Source organism: Gracilinanus agilis, chromosome 6 (genome assembly GCF_016433145.1).
Source record: "Gracilinanus agilis isolate LMUSP501 chromosome 6, AgileGrace, whole genome shotgun sequence".
In the NCBI taxonomy this organism is placed as follows: Eukaryota; Metazoa; Chordata; class Mammalia; order Didelphimorphia; family Didelphidae; genus Gracilinanus; species Gracilinanus agilis.
This window is the reverse complement of record NC_058135.1, coordinates 1,132,086-1,149,937: the sequence shown is the minus strand read 5'-3', so window position 1 is coordinate 1,149,937 and position 17,852 is coordinate 1,132,086. Positions and strand designations below refer to the sequence as shown.

At 38.4% G+C, this 17,852-nt stretch overlaps 1 protein-coding gene across 1 annotated transcript in view; it reads left to right on the top strand.

Moving 5' to 3' along the window:
* LARP1B (La ribonucleoprotein 1B) overlaps window positions 1–17,852 on the top strand; it is a 76,854-nt gene that overhangs the window by 16,869 nt on the left and 42,133 nt on the right. The window contains exons 4-8 of the mRNA XM_044681318.1: window positions 1,207–1,381; window positions 8,664–8,771; window positions 12,479–12,622; window positions 12,855–13,023; window positions 16,755–16,899. Coding sequence (XP_044537253.1) covers window position 12,622; window positions 12,855–13,023; window positions 16,755–16,899 — 315 coding nt within the window. The 5' untranslated portion in view covers window positions 1,207–1,381; window positions 8,664–8,771; window positions 12,479–12,621. The remainder of the gene's footprint in view (window positions 1–1,206; window positions 1,382–8,663; window positions 8,772–12,478; window positions 12,623–12,854; window positions 13,024–16,754; window positions 16,900–17,852) is intronic.

Genomic DNA, 17,852 nt, shown 5'->3' with positions numbered 1-17,852 from the left:
GTGGGCAATGGGGGTCAAGTGACTTGCCCAGGGTCACACAGCTGGGAAGTGGCTGAGGCCGGGTTTGAACCTAGGACCTCCTGTCTCTAGGCCTGACTCTCATTCCACTGAGCTACCCAGCTGCCCCCCTGATCAAGGATTTTAAAAGTAATTTGGTTTGACTTACTTCTAACAACTTTTTCATTTACTTTGTACCACTTAAGGTTATGGGTCAGGACTGACAAGACAAGTTCATTGTTGGTGTTATCAACGATTTTTGCAGCTTCCTTGGTGCTGCACTTGAGTATGTGGTCTGCACTTGAATGTGTGGTCTACTTATTAGCTGTTCTAGGAGTTTTGCTTTTTTTGTGGTATGTTTTAAAGTTCTTAGAAGGTGGTTGCTGCTGACTAAATGAAACTATTTTGGTTTTAACATGAATTTATTTTAATTGAGATTCTAATGATTTAACCTTTAGCTCTAGTGGGGTGGCACCCGGCATTTTTGGAGTATTTTATCCCTTAATAAACCCATGCTTGACAAAATGGAAGCTTGTTCATTTGAATCTGTAGAGTCTGTTTACTTTCCTAAGCATTTGCTTAAAAAACAGGGCAGTTCTGTGGTGTAGTATACTTTTCTCCTTTTTTCTTTTTTGAGGGTCTAGACCTGTAGTTTGATCAGTTTGGGAGAACTCCCTTCAACTGATACAGATCAGCAATTTGAATGTAATTTATTGTCTGAAATGAGTTTTCTGGGTCACTTAGAGGTTAAATCACTTGCTCACTGAGGCACACAAAGCTCCAGTGTCGGAGGTAGGACTTGAACTCAGGCTTTCATGATTCCAGCCCTCATGCTCTAGCTACTGTGACATATATTTCAACTTCCGTATAGACTCATCTACTTAAAAAGCCAACCAGTGTAAAAAGCTATGGTTTCTTAGTCATTTAGCTGATGTTTCACATTAATAGGATCTGGATTTCATCTAGATGTTTTAAATTGGTTCCTAAGATTTTACAAATACTAAAATAACTTCAGGGAGTATTGTTGGCCTATCATAGGTATTGTTAGGATCATAGGATCCGTCAGCTCTCAGTCAGTGGTGATATTTTTTGGTTGGTTTATTGATTTTGATTTTAATATAAGATTCTCACATTTTTAATATCGCTGAAATTTATAATAGTTATGGTGTTAGTTGTTATAATAATTCATTCAGCAAAATTTGTTTACAGTGCCAGAATGTCACCAATCAACCAAATAAGAAACCACAAAACAGAAAAGACAAGGAAGAGAAGATTGAAAAGAGAATCAACAGTGAAAGTAAAGAAAACCGGGAAGCGAAGCTTGATGGTCCTGGAGAGAATGTCAGTGAGGATGAGGCTCAGTCAAATAATCAAAGAAAGAGAGGTTGGTCCAGATTATTTTGTAATTTACTGCAGAATAAATGTTCATGAAGAAAGGCCTGTACAATCACTGCTTAGGACAGAGGGCTTTTGAGGGAAACATCATTTGGGGTTCCCCTTGAGGCCAGTTATACTTAGGGTTTTTACTTCCATGACTTATTATCATAGTCTTTTATCTGAGAAAGGGAAGTCACTAAGCTTAGAACTGAAATAAAATGGAAGGAACTCCTTCCTTTCTACTCTTACTTCAGAGTTCAAAGAGACCTTGAGGAACTTCTAGACCTAGGCTTTTAACCTGGAGTCCAGGAACTTATTTTAAAAATATTTTGATAACTATTTCAATAAAATTGATTTCCTTTGTAATCATATGTATTTTATTTTATGCATTTAAAAAAGTAAGAAGGGGGCCATAGTCTTTACAAGGCTGCCAAAGGGTTCCATGAGACAAGACAAAGGTTAAGAATCCTTGATCTACTCCACTCTGTACCTTAATGAGAATTCCTTCCACAACATTTTCAACAATGGACATCTAGCCTTTTGTTGAAAATGTTTGTATGAGGGGAAAATCCTGAGATATCCTGCATCATTTTGGGAGTAGCTGTAATTAATCGTTAGGAAGTTTTAACATTATATCAAGCACAAATCTACTATGCTTCCACTTGAACCTGTGTTCCTAGGTCTGTCCTTCTTCCACATTAGGACCCATGAAGTACTTGATAGCAACTATCACATTCTCCCCTCAGTCTTCTTTTCTGTGGGCTAAATTTTCCCAGTTTCTTCAGCCAACCCTTTTATGGTATGTGAGAATCTTTACCATCATGGTAGCATTTCTTTGGTGACTTCTTTTTGGTGCCCAAAACATAATGAATATTACATGTGGGGTTTGGCAGGAATGAGAAAAACAGGGTTAATACTTGACTCGTTCTGCCTATTCTTTCTAAATGTAACCTATAATTATTTTGTTGTGATGCCATGCTACATTGTTGATTCATATTGAGCTTATAGTTTACCAAAAAACTTGCAATCTTTTTAAGTGCCCTTGCCTCCTCTATCTTGTGCTTAGGAAATTGATTTTTGGAGCCCCATTGTAAAATCTGACATTTCATCCCTATTACCTTTTTTTCTCATTCGATTCAACCCAATATTGCAGCCTCTTGAGGTCTTTTTGGGTTCTTCTGTAGTATCCTGTGTGTTAGTTCTCCTCTTCAGCTTTTTTCAACTGCAGATTGAATAAGTTTGTTCTTTGTTGAAGCCATCTATAAGAATGTTCAATAGCAAGGGATAAGCACAGATCCTGGACTCACACCTCTAAGACTGTCTCTGTCTCCCATATTGCTGTGAAATGACCATTCCTTGGATCCAGACTATTCAAGTGGTTCTGAATTATAGCCCAGCCCATACCCCTCCTTATTTGCAAGGATGGATATGAAACTTTGCCATGTGGCCTATCTTTTTTCCTGGGAATCAGATTGAGCTAGTAGTTTTCAGATTTCATTTTCTTCCCTTTTTTGAAAATCATGACACTTGCCCATTTCTAGTCCAGAGACATGCTTCCCATTCTGCATGGTCTATCTGTAATCACTGATAGTGGCTCTTGCAGTTTTGTTTTCCTTGTCATAGAAAACATGTGGAATCAGAATTCAGTAGTAAAACCGTCTAGTACTCAGATAATCTCAGATCCCATCTAGGCCAACTCCTTAATGAGCAAGAAATTCTCCATTCCATCCTTAGAAAAAAGTGGACCTTTGGGAGAAGACTCCTCATAAGAGGAGTTGGGGTAGGGAGTGTGCCTTTATTTATCCTAAAGGTAGCCCTTTAGGGGTACTTTCAGATAGCTTCAGTTGGTAGCAAATTCTTTACCATAAACCCAAATTTGTTTGAGTAGAATCACTCTGACACTCCTTACATTGACAGATCATTGAAATCAAATATTGGCCTTTCACTGCCTCTACCCTTGGTTTTCTCTCCTTCAGATAAAATTTGCCCAGTCCCCTGTTGACCAGGAGTCGTTGGAAATATTTTAGACCTGATCTGACCAGGTCAGAGAACAAGAAGTAGTGAAAGACTGCCATCTCTCTCACTGGGAATACAATAACTTGCTTCCAAATGCAGTCTCAGATCAATCACATTGTGCTTTTTTTTTTTTTTTTCCTGATCTCTTGGCACACTGGGAGGACTCAAGAACTTATAGATAACTTAAACATTTACCTAGATTTTTTTCCTTCCAAAAAAAAAGTTAGAAGTTTAAAAATCCCAAATAATGTGATAGTTGCTATGTAATGTTAAAAAAAAAAATAGCATTCCAGTGTCATATGGAACATGGTCTAATAGACATCAAGGGTTCTCTGTAGTGTTACGTAAAAGCTGGCCATATTTTTAGAGCTGAGGATGTTATGGTCCATAGAAGTGAAGGAATTTTGTGTCTGAGGCTACAGAGGGCATTAATGACAGAGTCAGGAGCAGACCTGGGAATCCTGATTCTTCGTCTCTGAGTCATGCTCACTTCACTCTTTGAAAAGGGTTAGGCAAACTTGGCTTTTTATGGGGACCTTTCGGGAAGCAAAAGCTACTCTTATAAAGTAAAAGTTGATGATGGCCTAAACAAAGAAGAAAGGAATATCAGGACCATTTTCTTCTCCTTTTCCTGGAACTCTTTCTACCAGAGTTATAAAAAGTGGGACACTGTTTCAAAACCAAAAAAGCAGACACGCTGAGGATTGTCATTGATCCAGTTTGTGTGTGTGAGTAATGAAAAGGGAAGTACGTAAATACTCAGATGGAGGGTTGGGATGAAATTGATGGTGTCTGGTAAAGCTGGATTTCCCCAAGCTCTTTATGTTTATGACTCTATTTCAAGAAAGTTATATAAACATTTGTGTGGGCTTCAAAAAGTTTTTGAAAACTTAGTAGAATACAAATTGAGTATTCTAGCAAGATGCAGAAGTGTAGAGGAATAAAAGGAAAATTAGTGTCAAAAAGAGTCTTTCCCTTCTAAACTCCTCTGCCTCCTCCCATAAGTTATTTCTAGGTACCTTCTCTGTCTAGATTGAACCCTTCCTTGTGACAAGACAAAAACAAAAATCCAAAAACCTCTACGAAAATAGCCAATATAGTAGCAATGTTGTACAAATATTGTACCCCATTAGGGATGCAGGTATTTTTTCCACTTGGAGAAAGGAGAGTCTCTTCTCTGGGATCTTAATTGACTTTTTCATTATATCTCCTTTCACCAATTTGGGTTTATCTTCCCCAAGTTGTATGGGTGGAGGGGTGGGAGTTGGGTAGTTCCTGTCCTTCTTTAAAAAGCCTAGATTCGGCTTAATGAGCAAGCCAAATTGTGAGTCTTATATTAGTCCTTTAAAGGACATTGAATAATTATTATATATTGCAATGTTCATCTAAATTTTTTCCCTCCTGCCATTTAGAAATTCTAAATTAGGTATCTATCTGACAGTCTCAAAGATTACAAGTGTTTCCTTAGTTCTCAGCATCACATAATAGAACCAACCATCACGAAAGTGAATATAGCAATTCTAAGCACCTCTTTATTGTTTACAATGTTACAGTTGTGTTTCAGATATTAAAATCATCTCATGTAGAACTGGAAGAGATCTTGGAAAATATCTAATCCAAACTCCTTTTAAAGATCATTAGGAAATTGAGACTTTCAAGAAATATTCTCAGTGACTTGTTTCAAGGACGTGTTTCATGGTGGAGCTGGGACTAGAAATTGAGTCCCTAACCTCCCCATCAAATGCTGTTTATATTTTACCATTCTTGATCTTTGATAAAAATCCTATAACAATGAGCATATGGGCACTATTCGAGCCGATTATTTATGGGGTCTCCTCACCTTACTGCAAAATATGTCTCTAGTACTTTGGAGCTACGGTGCTACTGAAATACAGATTTTATCTCTAAAACAAATCGGCCAGCCAAAATGTGGTTATTGAACATTAATTGGGGTTTGAAGGGCTTTGGGGAGATGATATGGGGCTTCAAGCTGTCTAGGAAAGTTGTAATAGACATGCTGTTATTTTTTATAAAATCCTTGCAGCAAAAAGCAGTTGCTTAAAAATAAAGAACATCATAGCACCTAGTTCTACTTAACAGTCTCCCCAAAGACTTGAGTTCTGAGGATGTGCAGAACAAAAGGCTGCTGAATTTAGGCCTTCTGACTACCTTTATTTTCTTTGCTCTGTCCTCCCTGCTCCCCGCCTCCCTTGTAGCCCTAAAGGAGAAAAAATGATGGGATATACATGTATGCACAAAGCTCTGGAAGGAAAAATAAGCCATTTTCCTTTTACTGCTGATGGGTATTTGTTTAAGGATTTGTCTTATCAGCCACTCAGGGTTGTTTTTATTAATTATAAGTGGCAAGCCTTCTTGTATTCCTTTAGAGACCACTGTCCATTTGGGGCCCTGCTATAGAGATAGATAAATAAGTGAGTGAAGACTCTGGGAAATAAGTTTATTGTCATTGAATGAGTAATGATTAAAGGCCTTTGAAAAATGGGACTACCCAAAAGTGGGTTGTAAGTAAGGAACTTGGAAGAGAAGAGTAAGTTATGAGATTGAGTTCACTTTAGTATCACCAGCCAGTGTGGAAGGTAAAGGATGGAGCTGATGTGTTCTTGGTGGCTTGCTCCACCCTACAGGAAACCTGCCATATTCTGTATCCTGTGTGAGGACTTCTTTGTCAATTCCAGGTAAATCCATTACGGTTTTGTTATTTCTATTATAAAAGTATTATAAAGCTCTACGTATTCTGAGGCAGCCTCCCTGATGTAGGAAGGAAGCAAGAAGCAGCCCCTAAGCCTCTCAGTTCAGAGTTCTGCCCGTTCCCCTGGAGGGGAAGTCTGAAAGGGTTATCATTCAGAACTTCCTCTAACTTCTTAGACCAGAGCAGGAGAGAAGCAGTGAGAACCTTCGGGGGAGGCAGGAATATTGAAAGGAGAAATGACAGTTGACATCCTGGATAACAAGGAAGGAAAAATGACCGAAGGCTTCAGGATTCCTCTGGGATGTATTTTAAAGGATCCTGGCCAATGATGACTGTAACACAAGGAGAGGAGAAGAGGCTGGGTGGGCATGGGCCCGTCACTGCTCCCTCCCTTCTCCTTGTCTCCAAGTGGGTGAAGGGTGGAGATATCAAATAAGGCACCATCAAACCAAATGGGTGTTGCTCATGCTGGGGACACTGGATGGGAATGGATTAAGTTGATGTTTGCAGCCTGGTTCCAAATATGTCCTCCTTTTCCCATCAGCATTGGCAACCTTCAACACTGCCAGATTAGCCACATCTAGGGTATTCAGTAAAATTGAAAAGGAGGCATAGCTCGTGTGGTTTCTTATTGTGTGTCCCTTCCTGGACCCTTACCCTACTTTCTGCCTTCTTTTTCTTTACTGTTCAGATACTCATTGTCTGTGAGTATTCGGGCTGTTTCAGATTCCTTAGCACAGGTTAAATGCTGATCCAAGATGTCTCTTCCCTTCCAAAATGCGCCATAGGACTTAGATAGGTTTGGTAGCACAGAGGTACTTAGCAGTCCTCTAGAAAGAGGGCATTTGCAATATTTTAAAAAAGAGCATGCTAAATCTAAGTGAATGGCTGCAAGATCAGGAGCTGAGATCCTTAGGTGTTCCCCTTGCTTCCTTGACTTGTGCTCCTTCCCTGGTTTGTCAGGGAGTGACAGCTTAGGGACACAGTGTTGTTGCCCCATATTTGTTACTTACTTTTCCAAACCCTCTCTCTACCCATTGCTTTCGGTGAAAGACTGACTCTGAAATCTTATTTGCCAGATCAGTTAAGAGGGCCTCAGACTGCACCACAAGCTAATCATTGGTCATAATGGCCTTGAATCGTCCAGAAAAGGCTCAGTGCAGTTCATTTTACTCTTCAGGAGAATAGTGAATGGTTTATATGGATGTTGATTCAGTCAGTCAGCTAGCATTTATTCACTTCCTGCTTTGTGTCAGGCACTGTGCTAAGCACCAAAGGCACAAAATGGAGCAAAAGATAGGCCTGCTGTCAGGAGCTCCCAATCTGATGGGGCCAGGGGCCACATGTCCACGACTCTGTATGGATACAAGATATACCTATAGGATAAATTACAGACCATCAACAGATGGAAGTGTGCAAATAGGTAACAAATATAGAGTCAGTACAAATGAGGAGAGAAGGATCCTTCTCATTTCACCAGGCATTCCCCTGTGTGAAGACACATTTTATACACAAAGTCTATAAAGTTTTAGTCATTCTAAATACTGATTGGGTTGCTCTTTTTTAACCTTTGAATTACGTCATACTGGGCTCTCCGTATTACTTTGTTATTCATAATGACGGTGTGCTCCATTTCACCACTATATCACAATTTTCCCATTCCACAAACATGGGACACGAACAGTTTTTTAGTATTTGTATAATTGAGATTTAAAAACATTCCTATAAAAGTTGTTGAATGACCCAATTTTTAATTCGTCTGTCAGATACCTCCTCCTCCAATGATGGCCAGGCAAATAGGAGGTATTAGGGTGCATTATCTTAAGGTGGTATAAGACCAGACAGCGCATTTTGGACTTGAAGGATGTTCCTCTACTGCATTTAGGATGATCAGATATGGCAGCACTGAAGTGGAAGGCCTCTTCAATACTTTAGGGAATCATTGCTTCTAATCTCTCAAATGGTTTCTATCCACATTACTTTTAGACAATAGTTTTCTCAAGTCAACTCAGTACAAAAGATTAGAATAATTTTATGGCTCCAAAAGAAAAATATTCCATGTATTCTATCATTGATTTCCACCCTCCTTTCCAAACACTTGCTTTTGTTGGGAAGATGCAAAGTATTTATTTGTATCAGTAGTAGTAGTATCTGGAACAAATTTAATTAGGAACTTCATAAACACTGAGAAAAAATAATTAGATGTCCCACAACCATTTCCTTAAGAATAAATAAGCATAGATGTCTTCTTTTGCCTTCATTCTTTTTCATATTTAATTCAGTTGTAAATAGATTTTTTTTTGAGAATTTGATTGTTCACTTTTTTACTTGTTTCATTTTTAAAAGTTGTTTGAATTCAACAATATTGATTTTAGGGAATATATTCATTGACTCCAATTTCCAAAAATTAAGATATTGCTTTTTAAAATTTCTAAGATACTAGCCGTATGATTTTTCACATTTTCTTTTTAAATATTAGGAAAACAATAGTAATTATTATTCAAAAAGATTCTGTTTTGTATTCTTTAAGCTAATAAGCACAAGTGGGTACCACTTCATTTAGATGATGTAAGACCTGATAGCCAAGAAAGACCAGGATCCCGGAACAGCTCAAGATCTCAACCAGAAGCCAATAAGTCAGCACATAACAACCGCCGAAATGACTCACGAAGTAAGTAACTTTCTCATGGTCCAAAGGGCTAAAGCTATAGACTCCCTGGGCGTAGGTAAGATTTTTGATTTTATGTTTTCAATAAGATAGAGTAGTTGGAGAGGCAGTATCACTCAGAGAGGCATGAAGATCTGGTTTGGAGTCAGTCCTTCCTCTGACATAATTGGCCATGGACCAGCTAGGGAAGGAGTCTCAGGCCTTGAGCAAGGTACTCGCTAACCTTTCTGTGCTCTAGGCAATTCACTCCTGAGGTGCAGCTCAGCACCAGGAGAAGGGCTTTATTCACCCAGAAATTCCTGTTTCAGAGAAATCACAGAACTAGTCCTTGTCCCTAAGAGTAGCTGATCTTCAGGATATAATTGTACCTTAAGGTTTGCAAAATACTTTGTGTAGATGATGGCATTTAAATCTCACAGTGTGGCTATGGTGCTGTAGCTGGGATAAATCCCCTCTCTCCGGCGCCCCCCCACCCTCCCACCCCCCAATAAGGAAGCTGAAGTCCCATAGCTAGTTAGTGTCAGAAGCAGGATTTGGACCCGTGGCAGACTCTTGAAGTCCACCTTTCTATCCATTGTACTTGTCATTTAGTTCAATAAATGTTAATGATGAAGGAGTGATTTCTGACAGCAATCCACACTAGCCATATTGTTTTTAGAAAATCTGATGAACTGTGATATAACGTCAGACTTTTTAAGCCTTCGCTCCTAAATAACGAAAACAAATACATTCTAGAGGGAATGATGAATGAGTGATTGAGTGAGTAAACATTTATTATGTGCTTACTGTGCGCAAGCACTGCATGTTGGAAATGTGGTTTTTGTAGCCTGGATTTCATTTTAAACTTGAGTTGTAGTACCTTTATTGAATATAGCGATTAGTATGGTATGTGATGGCGATGAAGTACCCTGTGGCCCCTCCCCACTTTGAGACATGTAGCATGATGTTTAATGGAATGGGCACCAATTGGATGTTTCTAGTAACCAATATTGTTTTCTGTTTTACTAAGTCAATTAAAATAGAGATACAGATAGACTAAAAATATTTTGTATTTGCGTTCTAGTAAATATTTGAAAGTACAACTACAGTAACCTCATGTGATTCCAAGATGTGGAATTCTTCATGGTTGTAACAATAACACAAGGCTTAAGGAACAGACGTGTTCCCCATGTCCCAAATCGGTTCTATATCCTTAGTTATAACTCTAAATAAAAAGCTTATAGTATGTTAGAACACCAAGTTGAGTTCCAGCCACTAGCCAAATGTGTGACTTTGGTAAAGTCACATAATTGTAAAAGCAAAAACTGAGGCCGAGAGTGTGTAAGTTACTTGCTTTCCCCAAAGCTAGAAAGTGTATCTGAGGCAGGATTTAAACTTGAGTCCTCCTCACTCCAAGTTCGTCTCCCTTTAATGACTGCACCACCTGGCTGCCTCACTTGTAGGCCCTGATTTTGAAATCTGGAATGTGAGAAGATTGGCATACGTAAAACCTTAGATTCCCCTGAGGGCTTTGATGGGTCATTACTATAGTCCAGCAGTTGCAGTACATGGCTTTTTATTTGAAGATATTTTTGAGAAAGGTAGAGTAATTCTTTATCTACTGATGCATTTGTATGCAATTTTGGAGAATGTTTGAGGTATATTTGAGTATCCTTCACACTTGTATGAAGTTGGAACAAGCAGGCTTTTGCAAATGTTATTGTATAGTAGAGTGGTCTTCATAACCACACTTGACTCGAAGAGACAGAGAATGCAGCATCCACTGTTTTATTTTTTTGCTGATTGTTTTAGAGAAAGAAAGTGTTTGCTGATGTCATCCTAGAAATCATGATAGAATCCCCTCCATTAAATCCAGGCCCACACAAGATACTGATTTTAACAGGCCATCTAGGAAAAACCAACTGAATGAAGAAGGCTTATTAATCTGAGTGTAATATGGAATTGGGTGGAAAGCCCATGGTACTGGCCCCCATCAGTATCTCTGTTTAATACAGACACTGCATTAGAGGTGGATCCAAATGATTTAGGAAAAAGGTGGTAGGCTGGGTGGCATTTGGGAAACTGAATGCTATTTTCTCTCCAAAACAATCCATCCTTTTTTAAAAAATATAATTTTTTTTTAAAACCTCACCTTCCATCTTGGAGTCAATACTGTGTATTGGCTCCAAGGCAGAAGAGTGATAAGGGCTAGGCAATGGGGGTTAAGCCCAGGGTCACACAGCTGGGAAGTGTCTGAGGTCAGATTGAACCTAGGACCTCCCGTCTCTAGGCCTGGCTCTCAATCCACTGAGCTACCCAGCTGTCCCCAATCCATCCTTTTATTTTTATTATGTTATTTTTTTTTTAAACCCTTAACTTCTGTATATTGGCTCCTAGGTGGAAGAGTGGTAAGGGTAGGCAATGGGGGTCAAGTGACTTGCCCAGGGTCACACAGCTGGGAAGTGCCTGAGGCCAGATTTGAACCTAGGACCTCCTGTCTCTAGGCCTGACTCAATCCACTGAGCTACCCAGCTGCTCCCCCCTCGCCCCCCCCCCATCCATCCTTTTTAAACATGAATATTCTAACATTCATTCGACATGACAAAGAAAGCCTTATACTGTGAAGAATAAAAAAGTCATTAGAGGGAGTTAAGTGACTGAAATACATCACCAGCATCAAGTTCTATGTCTGAAGTGGCCTAGAATGTATTCTAGAGACTGAAAAGGTGTGCCTGGCATATGGTGAGAACAAAGGGTAACAGATGAGAGAGCTCATGTCTGGAGTGGGTACCACATAATGCCAAGAGACATAGAGGAAAACTCTTGGAATGGTGAGTAGGCTCCCTAAAGTGGGTTATGGATAGATGGGCAGAAGATCACCATTGGGAAGAGTGCCCACATCACATCCCTGCAGTGTTATTCTGGAAATGTTCAACCCGCCGCCTCCCTCCCCCCACCCCCCAACCCCCCTGTAACAAACTCCATTGTAACAAAGAGAAGCCCTTGAGCTAAAGTAGCCATTCTAGGAGACACCTTAGGTGCTGGGCTAAAGAAAGCAGGGGGTATACTTTGTTATCTATTACCCATGATCTTTCTCCGTTCTGTCCTCTGAGGCTTCCATTCCTCAGCCTCCTATACTGATCTTTGCATTTATATTGTCAAAATTGTCCATGTTGTTCTTGAGTCCGGCTTGTGTTCGCTCTGCGCCATTTCATACAAATCTTGCCAAGTTGCTGATTTCTTACTACATAATAATGATTCTTCTACCATAGTTTTTTTTTTCAGCTCTTTTTCAATTCACGGGCACCTCCTTTGTTTCTCTCTTTAAATTGGGTTCCTGCCTGATTGTGATCAAAAGGGATAGCCAGTTGTACTTCTTACAAATTCCTAAATTGTCTTTGCCTCCCTTTGGAGTCTGATTTTGGAGCAGCACCACATTAGAATTTATCTCGATTTTAATCCCTTTGGATTATGCTTCGATTCTCTTCAAGTCTATGAGGCATTGTAGTGGTAAGAGTCGTGACTGTAACTGGCTGATCTATAAATGGCTTCATTCTTATTTTGCATTTTATTTTTTAAAAAACCATTTTGGGTTTTTTAATGTCAGGATCACTTTGCATTATATTTCCATTCATAAACCTCCATAGATTCTCCCTTTGTAACCCCCCCCCCCCCAAATCAAATAGCCAAGTCAACACAGTGACCATATCTAATTTGTTTTCTTTTGAAAGGTTGGAGACGTGATAGAGAGAAGAGAGATGATCAGGATGAAGTTTCCAGTGTGAGAAGTGAAGGTGGTAATATACGAGGTTGTTTTAGAGGCCGTGGAAGAGGCCGTGGCCGAGGAAGAGGACGAGGACGAGGAAACCCTCGAAGTATGAATCAAGTATTTTTTTTCTTCTTTAAAGTGGACTAAAATGATTTCTGGCTTTCATTAAGCCATTTATTGCCCCATCTTCTGTCTTTGTCCAAAATATTTAAATATTGGTATCTTTTACTGATAGTTGGAGTGTCATGATATAGTGTAAAATTAGGCATTTTGTGTCACTTTATGAACCTTGGGATTTTTCTCTTGAGTAATCTCTTCCCACCATATTTTTTTTGAAGTGAACTTTGAATATTCGTATGGTTATCGAGAACAACATGGAGAAAGAACTGATCAACCATTTCAACCAGAACTTAACACTAGCATGATGTATTACTATGATGATGGCACAGGAGTTCAGATGTATTCTGTGGATGAAACATTGCTCAAAGAATACATTAAGCGACAAATGTAAGTAGGAGGACTAGACTTCTAGGACTTAACTGTTAGCATGTTTTCTGTTTTCTCAAAAAATACATTAGTAAAGTTGGAAAATTGGAAACTTTCATTTTTTATTTGTTGAGGAAAGGATTTTCATTCTAATGAAATAGGCTGAAGATGACTCAGACTTCTTCATAAAATGATGCAACTTCCCTCCCAATATTTGACTATTTCTCTATCCCATGATGTAGACAGACATGTGCCTCGGGAGGATTGCCCATTTAGATTTCTAAATAGAGTTGATGGCAATGTGAAGAGAGCCTATTTTTAAAATGACAGCATACTTTCTCATAAATGATTAAAGTAAGAATGCAAATTTGTATTTGCAACTCAGTCAAAACTGATGTTAGCCAGTCCTTTGTATGGGTGCTTACTTTCACAATTTGAATTGGAAATGAAAGGAAATGGTAGTATCTTGTGTATCTCTCAGTGGAGTGTTAATTCTAAGTCTGCATTTCACCTTGTTTATTTGTTTTCTCTCCTTTTTTGACCTCAAAGATAGCTGTCGGCCTCCTGTGGTGTGCACTTTTTGGGTTGGCTTTGAGATGTTATCATTTGAGGGAGTTTAGTATCTCCTTTCCCTGTTACATTTTAACTTAGAGGCCTTCTCTACTCCGTTCTTTTGGCTCTTGAAAAAAAGTCCTTTGGCCATTAGTAGTTGTATAGTGTTTTTAGGCTATATTTTATCAAGAAGAGAAATAGGAGAATGTGTTGAATTTTCAGAAATGTGAAATACTTGTACTCATGCAGAAAGCAGTGAGGAAGTCTTGTTTTTGAAGGGGTTAATAAAAAGGAAAATCTTGCATATTATTCTTGTTTTTAAAAAGAAAATAGACTTTGTCTATTGGCAAATATATCTTTATCATTACTGGCTGGTCATTCTCCTAGGACGCCATGATAGTGCACTTAATCTTCTTTATAATACATGAAGTAGCTTGTTCATGTTGTTCTTGCTTCTGTTGTTACAGTGGTCGCCAAACAAATGAAGAAAAGGGCCTTTTTATGGGCAGAAAGTGTCTGGCATGTGGCTACCAACCTCAAACCATTTATTCCATTTTGTTTTTTTGTAACTCTTGCTGCCAGGCCCCTTCTGAGACCTGACAGTGGACATGCAGCTCCCTGTCAGGATAATCGGCCTCCACTGTCCTCAGACAAGTGAGGGAGGAGCAGAGCCACTCCAGGCTTGGCAAAATTTCTGGTCATGCAGTGTAGAATCGAGAGCTTCTAAGGTAGGACATGATGATGTCCCCTGTGACACTCAGCACAACGTCACGCACAGTGTTGCTCATGATCTCTTGGACTTGTTTTCATTTATATTTTGTTTTTAGCAACAGATTTTTGGCAAGTTTTAGCACACTGCTTAAGATAGCTTGTTAACTTGGTTTCATTGATCATTGGTTGTTGGAGGAGAGACCTAGTTAGGTGAAATCTTACTTTTTTAAAGCCTTTGTTTCTTGGATAATTCTGCTAAGTGTTTCTTTTCAGAAATCACCAGAGATGTAGTTTTATTTCTCCTTGCATTTGGAGGAAAAGGCAGCTAAAGGAATCTTTAAATCTTTAAATTTTTGTGCTTATAAAACCAAGTTGGGGAAAATGCCCAAATACTGTAGGACAGCAAGGGAGAAAAAAAATGCCTTTCAAATAAACTTGTCTTGTTTTTGGAAATTCAGGAATTATTTATTTAAAGTCTTGGAGCTTGTTCCATTTATATTTTTGATTATTTCTAGCCATGAATTCACACCATTCTCTTAAGTCATTACAGATCTAGGGAAGAATGTGGTCCTGTCATCACTGAAAGCTTTATGTAGCAGTAATGGTGGCTACCCTAGCATCATCTGATAACTGTTGACAATTGTCAGGCATTTGGCATCATTTTGTGGCAGTGGCCTTTTTTAAGTGAGGTTAGAAATTTTCGTTGAAGAATTCTGAAACATGAATTGAATTCTTTTAGAAAAAATTTTATAGTAGTTAAGTATTCCTAAAGATTATTTCGTTCTTCACCAAAAATTCAGAATATTCTTTTTACTTTGTGGATTCCTGCTAAAGCATTCTTTTTGGGATGCTTTTGCTATTTCACTGTGATTTCAACTTTCAGAATACATGTTCCAGCGATCCTACTTTAAATTTTTTTTTTTTTGGTGAGTTGGGAGATAATCAAATATAAACTTTCACCATGATGGCTTAATGGTTAAAACTTGCAAAATAACTGCTTTTCATTAAAAACTTGCAGTGGCTCTTAAAACACTCTCAGGAACAGCAATCATTGTTTCCGTATATTTAGGATTCCTTTTTTAAAAGTAGTATCTTTAGAAACAAGTGTTTTTAAACACATGTATATATTTTCTTTATATGTGTATACAATATATATACCAACATAGTTGTGAAAAATTCTGCTCAGGAATTTGCCACTCTTGGAAAATAAAATTTCTGGTATTTTAGCTTACTGATTGTTTCTTCCATTGGTGTTCTTAAACTCTTTCTTGGCTTTTTTTTTTTTTTTTTTTTTTTTGCTTTTGGACTTCTCTAGTAATATATATCTTTGAGAAATTTTATCTTTCTCTTAGGAATTTCTTCTGCCCATGTTTCATATGGGGTTTGCTGTCTGAAAGACTTAATTCTTAAAGGCTATGGCACATTTGTCATTTATAATGTTCTCCGTGTTTTCTATTTATTCTTCCAGATATGACTGAGTCTTTTATCCAACATTTCTTATTTAGTGAAAGCCCTCATGGGTTAGGGAATACTCTCAGAAGACCTATAAACCTTTAAGCTGTGTCTGGTTCCTTCACACTTGGAATGAGGTCCTTAAAGACCTTTCTTCTTTGCTGTTCTACTCAGTCTTGTCCTTTAGCCATCTGCCTGCCAATCTTCATACAGAAGTGGGAGGGAGGTGGCATTAATCAACAAATGTTTTCAGTGTCTCCTGTGTTATAGGGAGTACAATTCTTATTGCTATTTGGAAGGTACAGACCTTATTCTTAGATGGGGCAACAGTGGAGCTTAATCTGCTCTTTGTTGAGAGCTAAGGAGAGTCTTTGATATTTTCATATTCTTCTTTGTTTTGACAACTTGGGAAAGCTATCTGCTGATCATAAAGTATGTTCTCTACAAAGCTCACTTGGTGAAAGAACTTCTTTTGCATCTACTCTTAGTTCCTGAATCAATCACCCTGGCAATAAAGAATGTTTAATTAAATGCTAATTTAATTTAACTTAATACTTCCTTGAAAGTATGTGGCTCAAAACAAATGAGACTGGTTTAATTCTTGGTACTTCTTGTATGCAAGACTGATGTAAACATACTAGATTAGTCTCAGATTTGTGGAAAATGCAGATTCGTCCATTTCCTTCCACCTGTATGATATGCAAAACTTAAGAGCAACTAAATTCATTGCAAGAGATTTCTGTTCTATTTTCTTTTTGAAATTTGTTGTCAAATTTAGGGGAGGCATGGGAATTTTTGAGGGATCTCTTTCTTAGATTTCACATCCGGACTTTAATGACTTTTATGTTAGCCATTTCCTCCTAATGTTGCTGTTTATTTAGTATTTAGCTTATAACTATTAACATATGATTTTATTGCTAACCATAGGGAAAACATATCTTGTGGCAGATGAGATGTGGTAAAGAGCAAAAGCTTACTTTTTTCCCCCCCCAATAAAAGAACTAAGCTCACATTGGCCTCCTTATTTCTCTCTTCAGTGAATATTACTTCAGTATAGAAAATTTGGAACGGGACTTCTTTCTTAGGAGGAAGATGGATGAACAAGGTTTCTTACCCATTTCTCTGATTGCCAGTTTCCACCGTGTTCAGGCCCTGACTACAAATGTCAATCTCATTTTAGAGGTAATCAAACTATATTTTAAATACTAAATACTTTTCCTGGGCTTGTATTTCATCTTAAATCTCATTTCAATTTTTGTGGAAGTAACTCCTGTCTTTTTTATATGGATAACCCAAAGAATAGAGCATATACCATTGACACAGGGGGCATATCTACTTAGAATAAGAACAAGAAGAGGAGAACATGGTAGATTAGTGTTGAAGAGAAAATAGATGTAAGCAAGGAATTAAAGGATCTCATTGGGATTTAATCTTTAGGTATTTAGAATGAAAAATGGACTGTGTATACCTCTGAACACTTCACTGATCCTATTCTCCCCTTTTTGGGGTGTGGGCTCTCCCCCATTGATTCAAATTTTACTTTTTTTTTTTTCCTTACTGAGGGAGGAGTAGCCATGTTTTATCACTTAATATTATTTTCTTCCAAGAGTGTTTTTATTTACTAAGCAAGAAAACTTTGACTATTGAGCACTTAACTGTGTGCAGAGGCCTATACTAGGCTTTGTAGGGGAAGACTAAATACTAGTTACTTATTGCTTTCAGCTTATGATGTATTTGGGCATGGAGAAGCAGCTAGATGGGGCAAAGCCTGGAGCATTGGAGGAGCGCAGGTAGGTGGTGCAGTGGATAGGATCATGTCTGCAGTCAGGAAGTCTCATCCTGAGTTCAAATCCAGTCTCACACATTTACTAGCTGTGACCCTGGGCAATTCACTTAACCCTGTTGGCCTCTATTTCCTCATCTGTAAAATGAACTTGAGAAGAAAATGGCAAACTTCTTCAGTATCTTTTCCAAGAAAACCCCAAAAGAGGTCACAAAGAGTCGGACATAACTGAAGTGACTGGACAACAACAATGGAGCACTGGGCCTGGAGTCAGGAAGACCTGAGATCAAATCTGGCTTCAGATACTATCTATGTGACTGGGCAAGACACTTAATTGCTGTCTGCCTCAGTT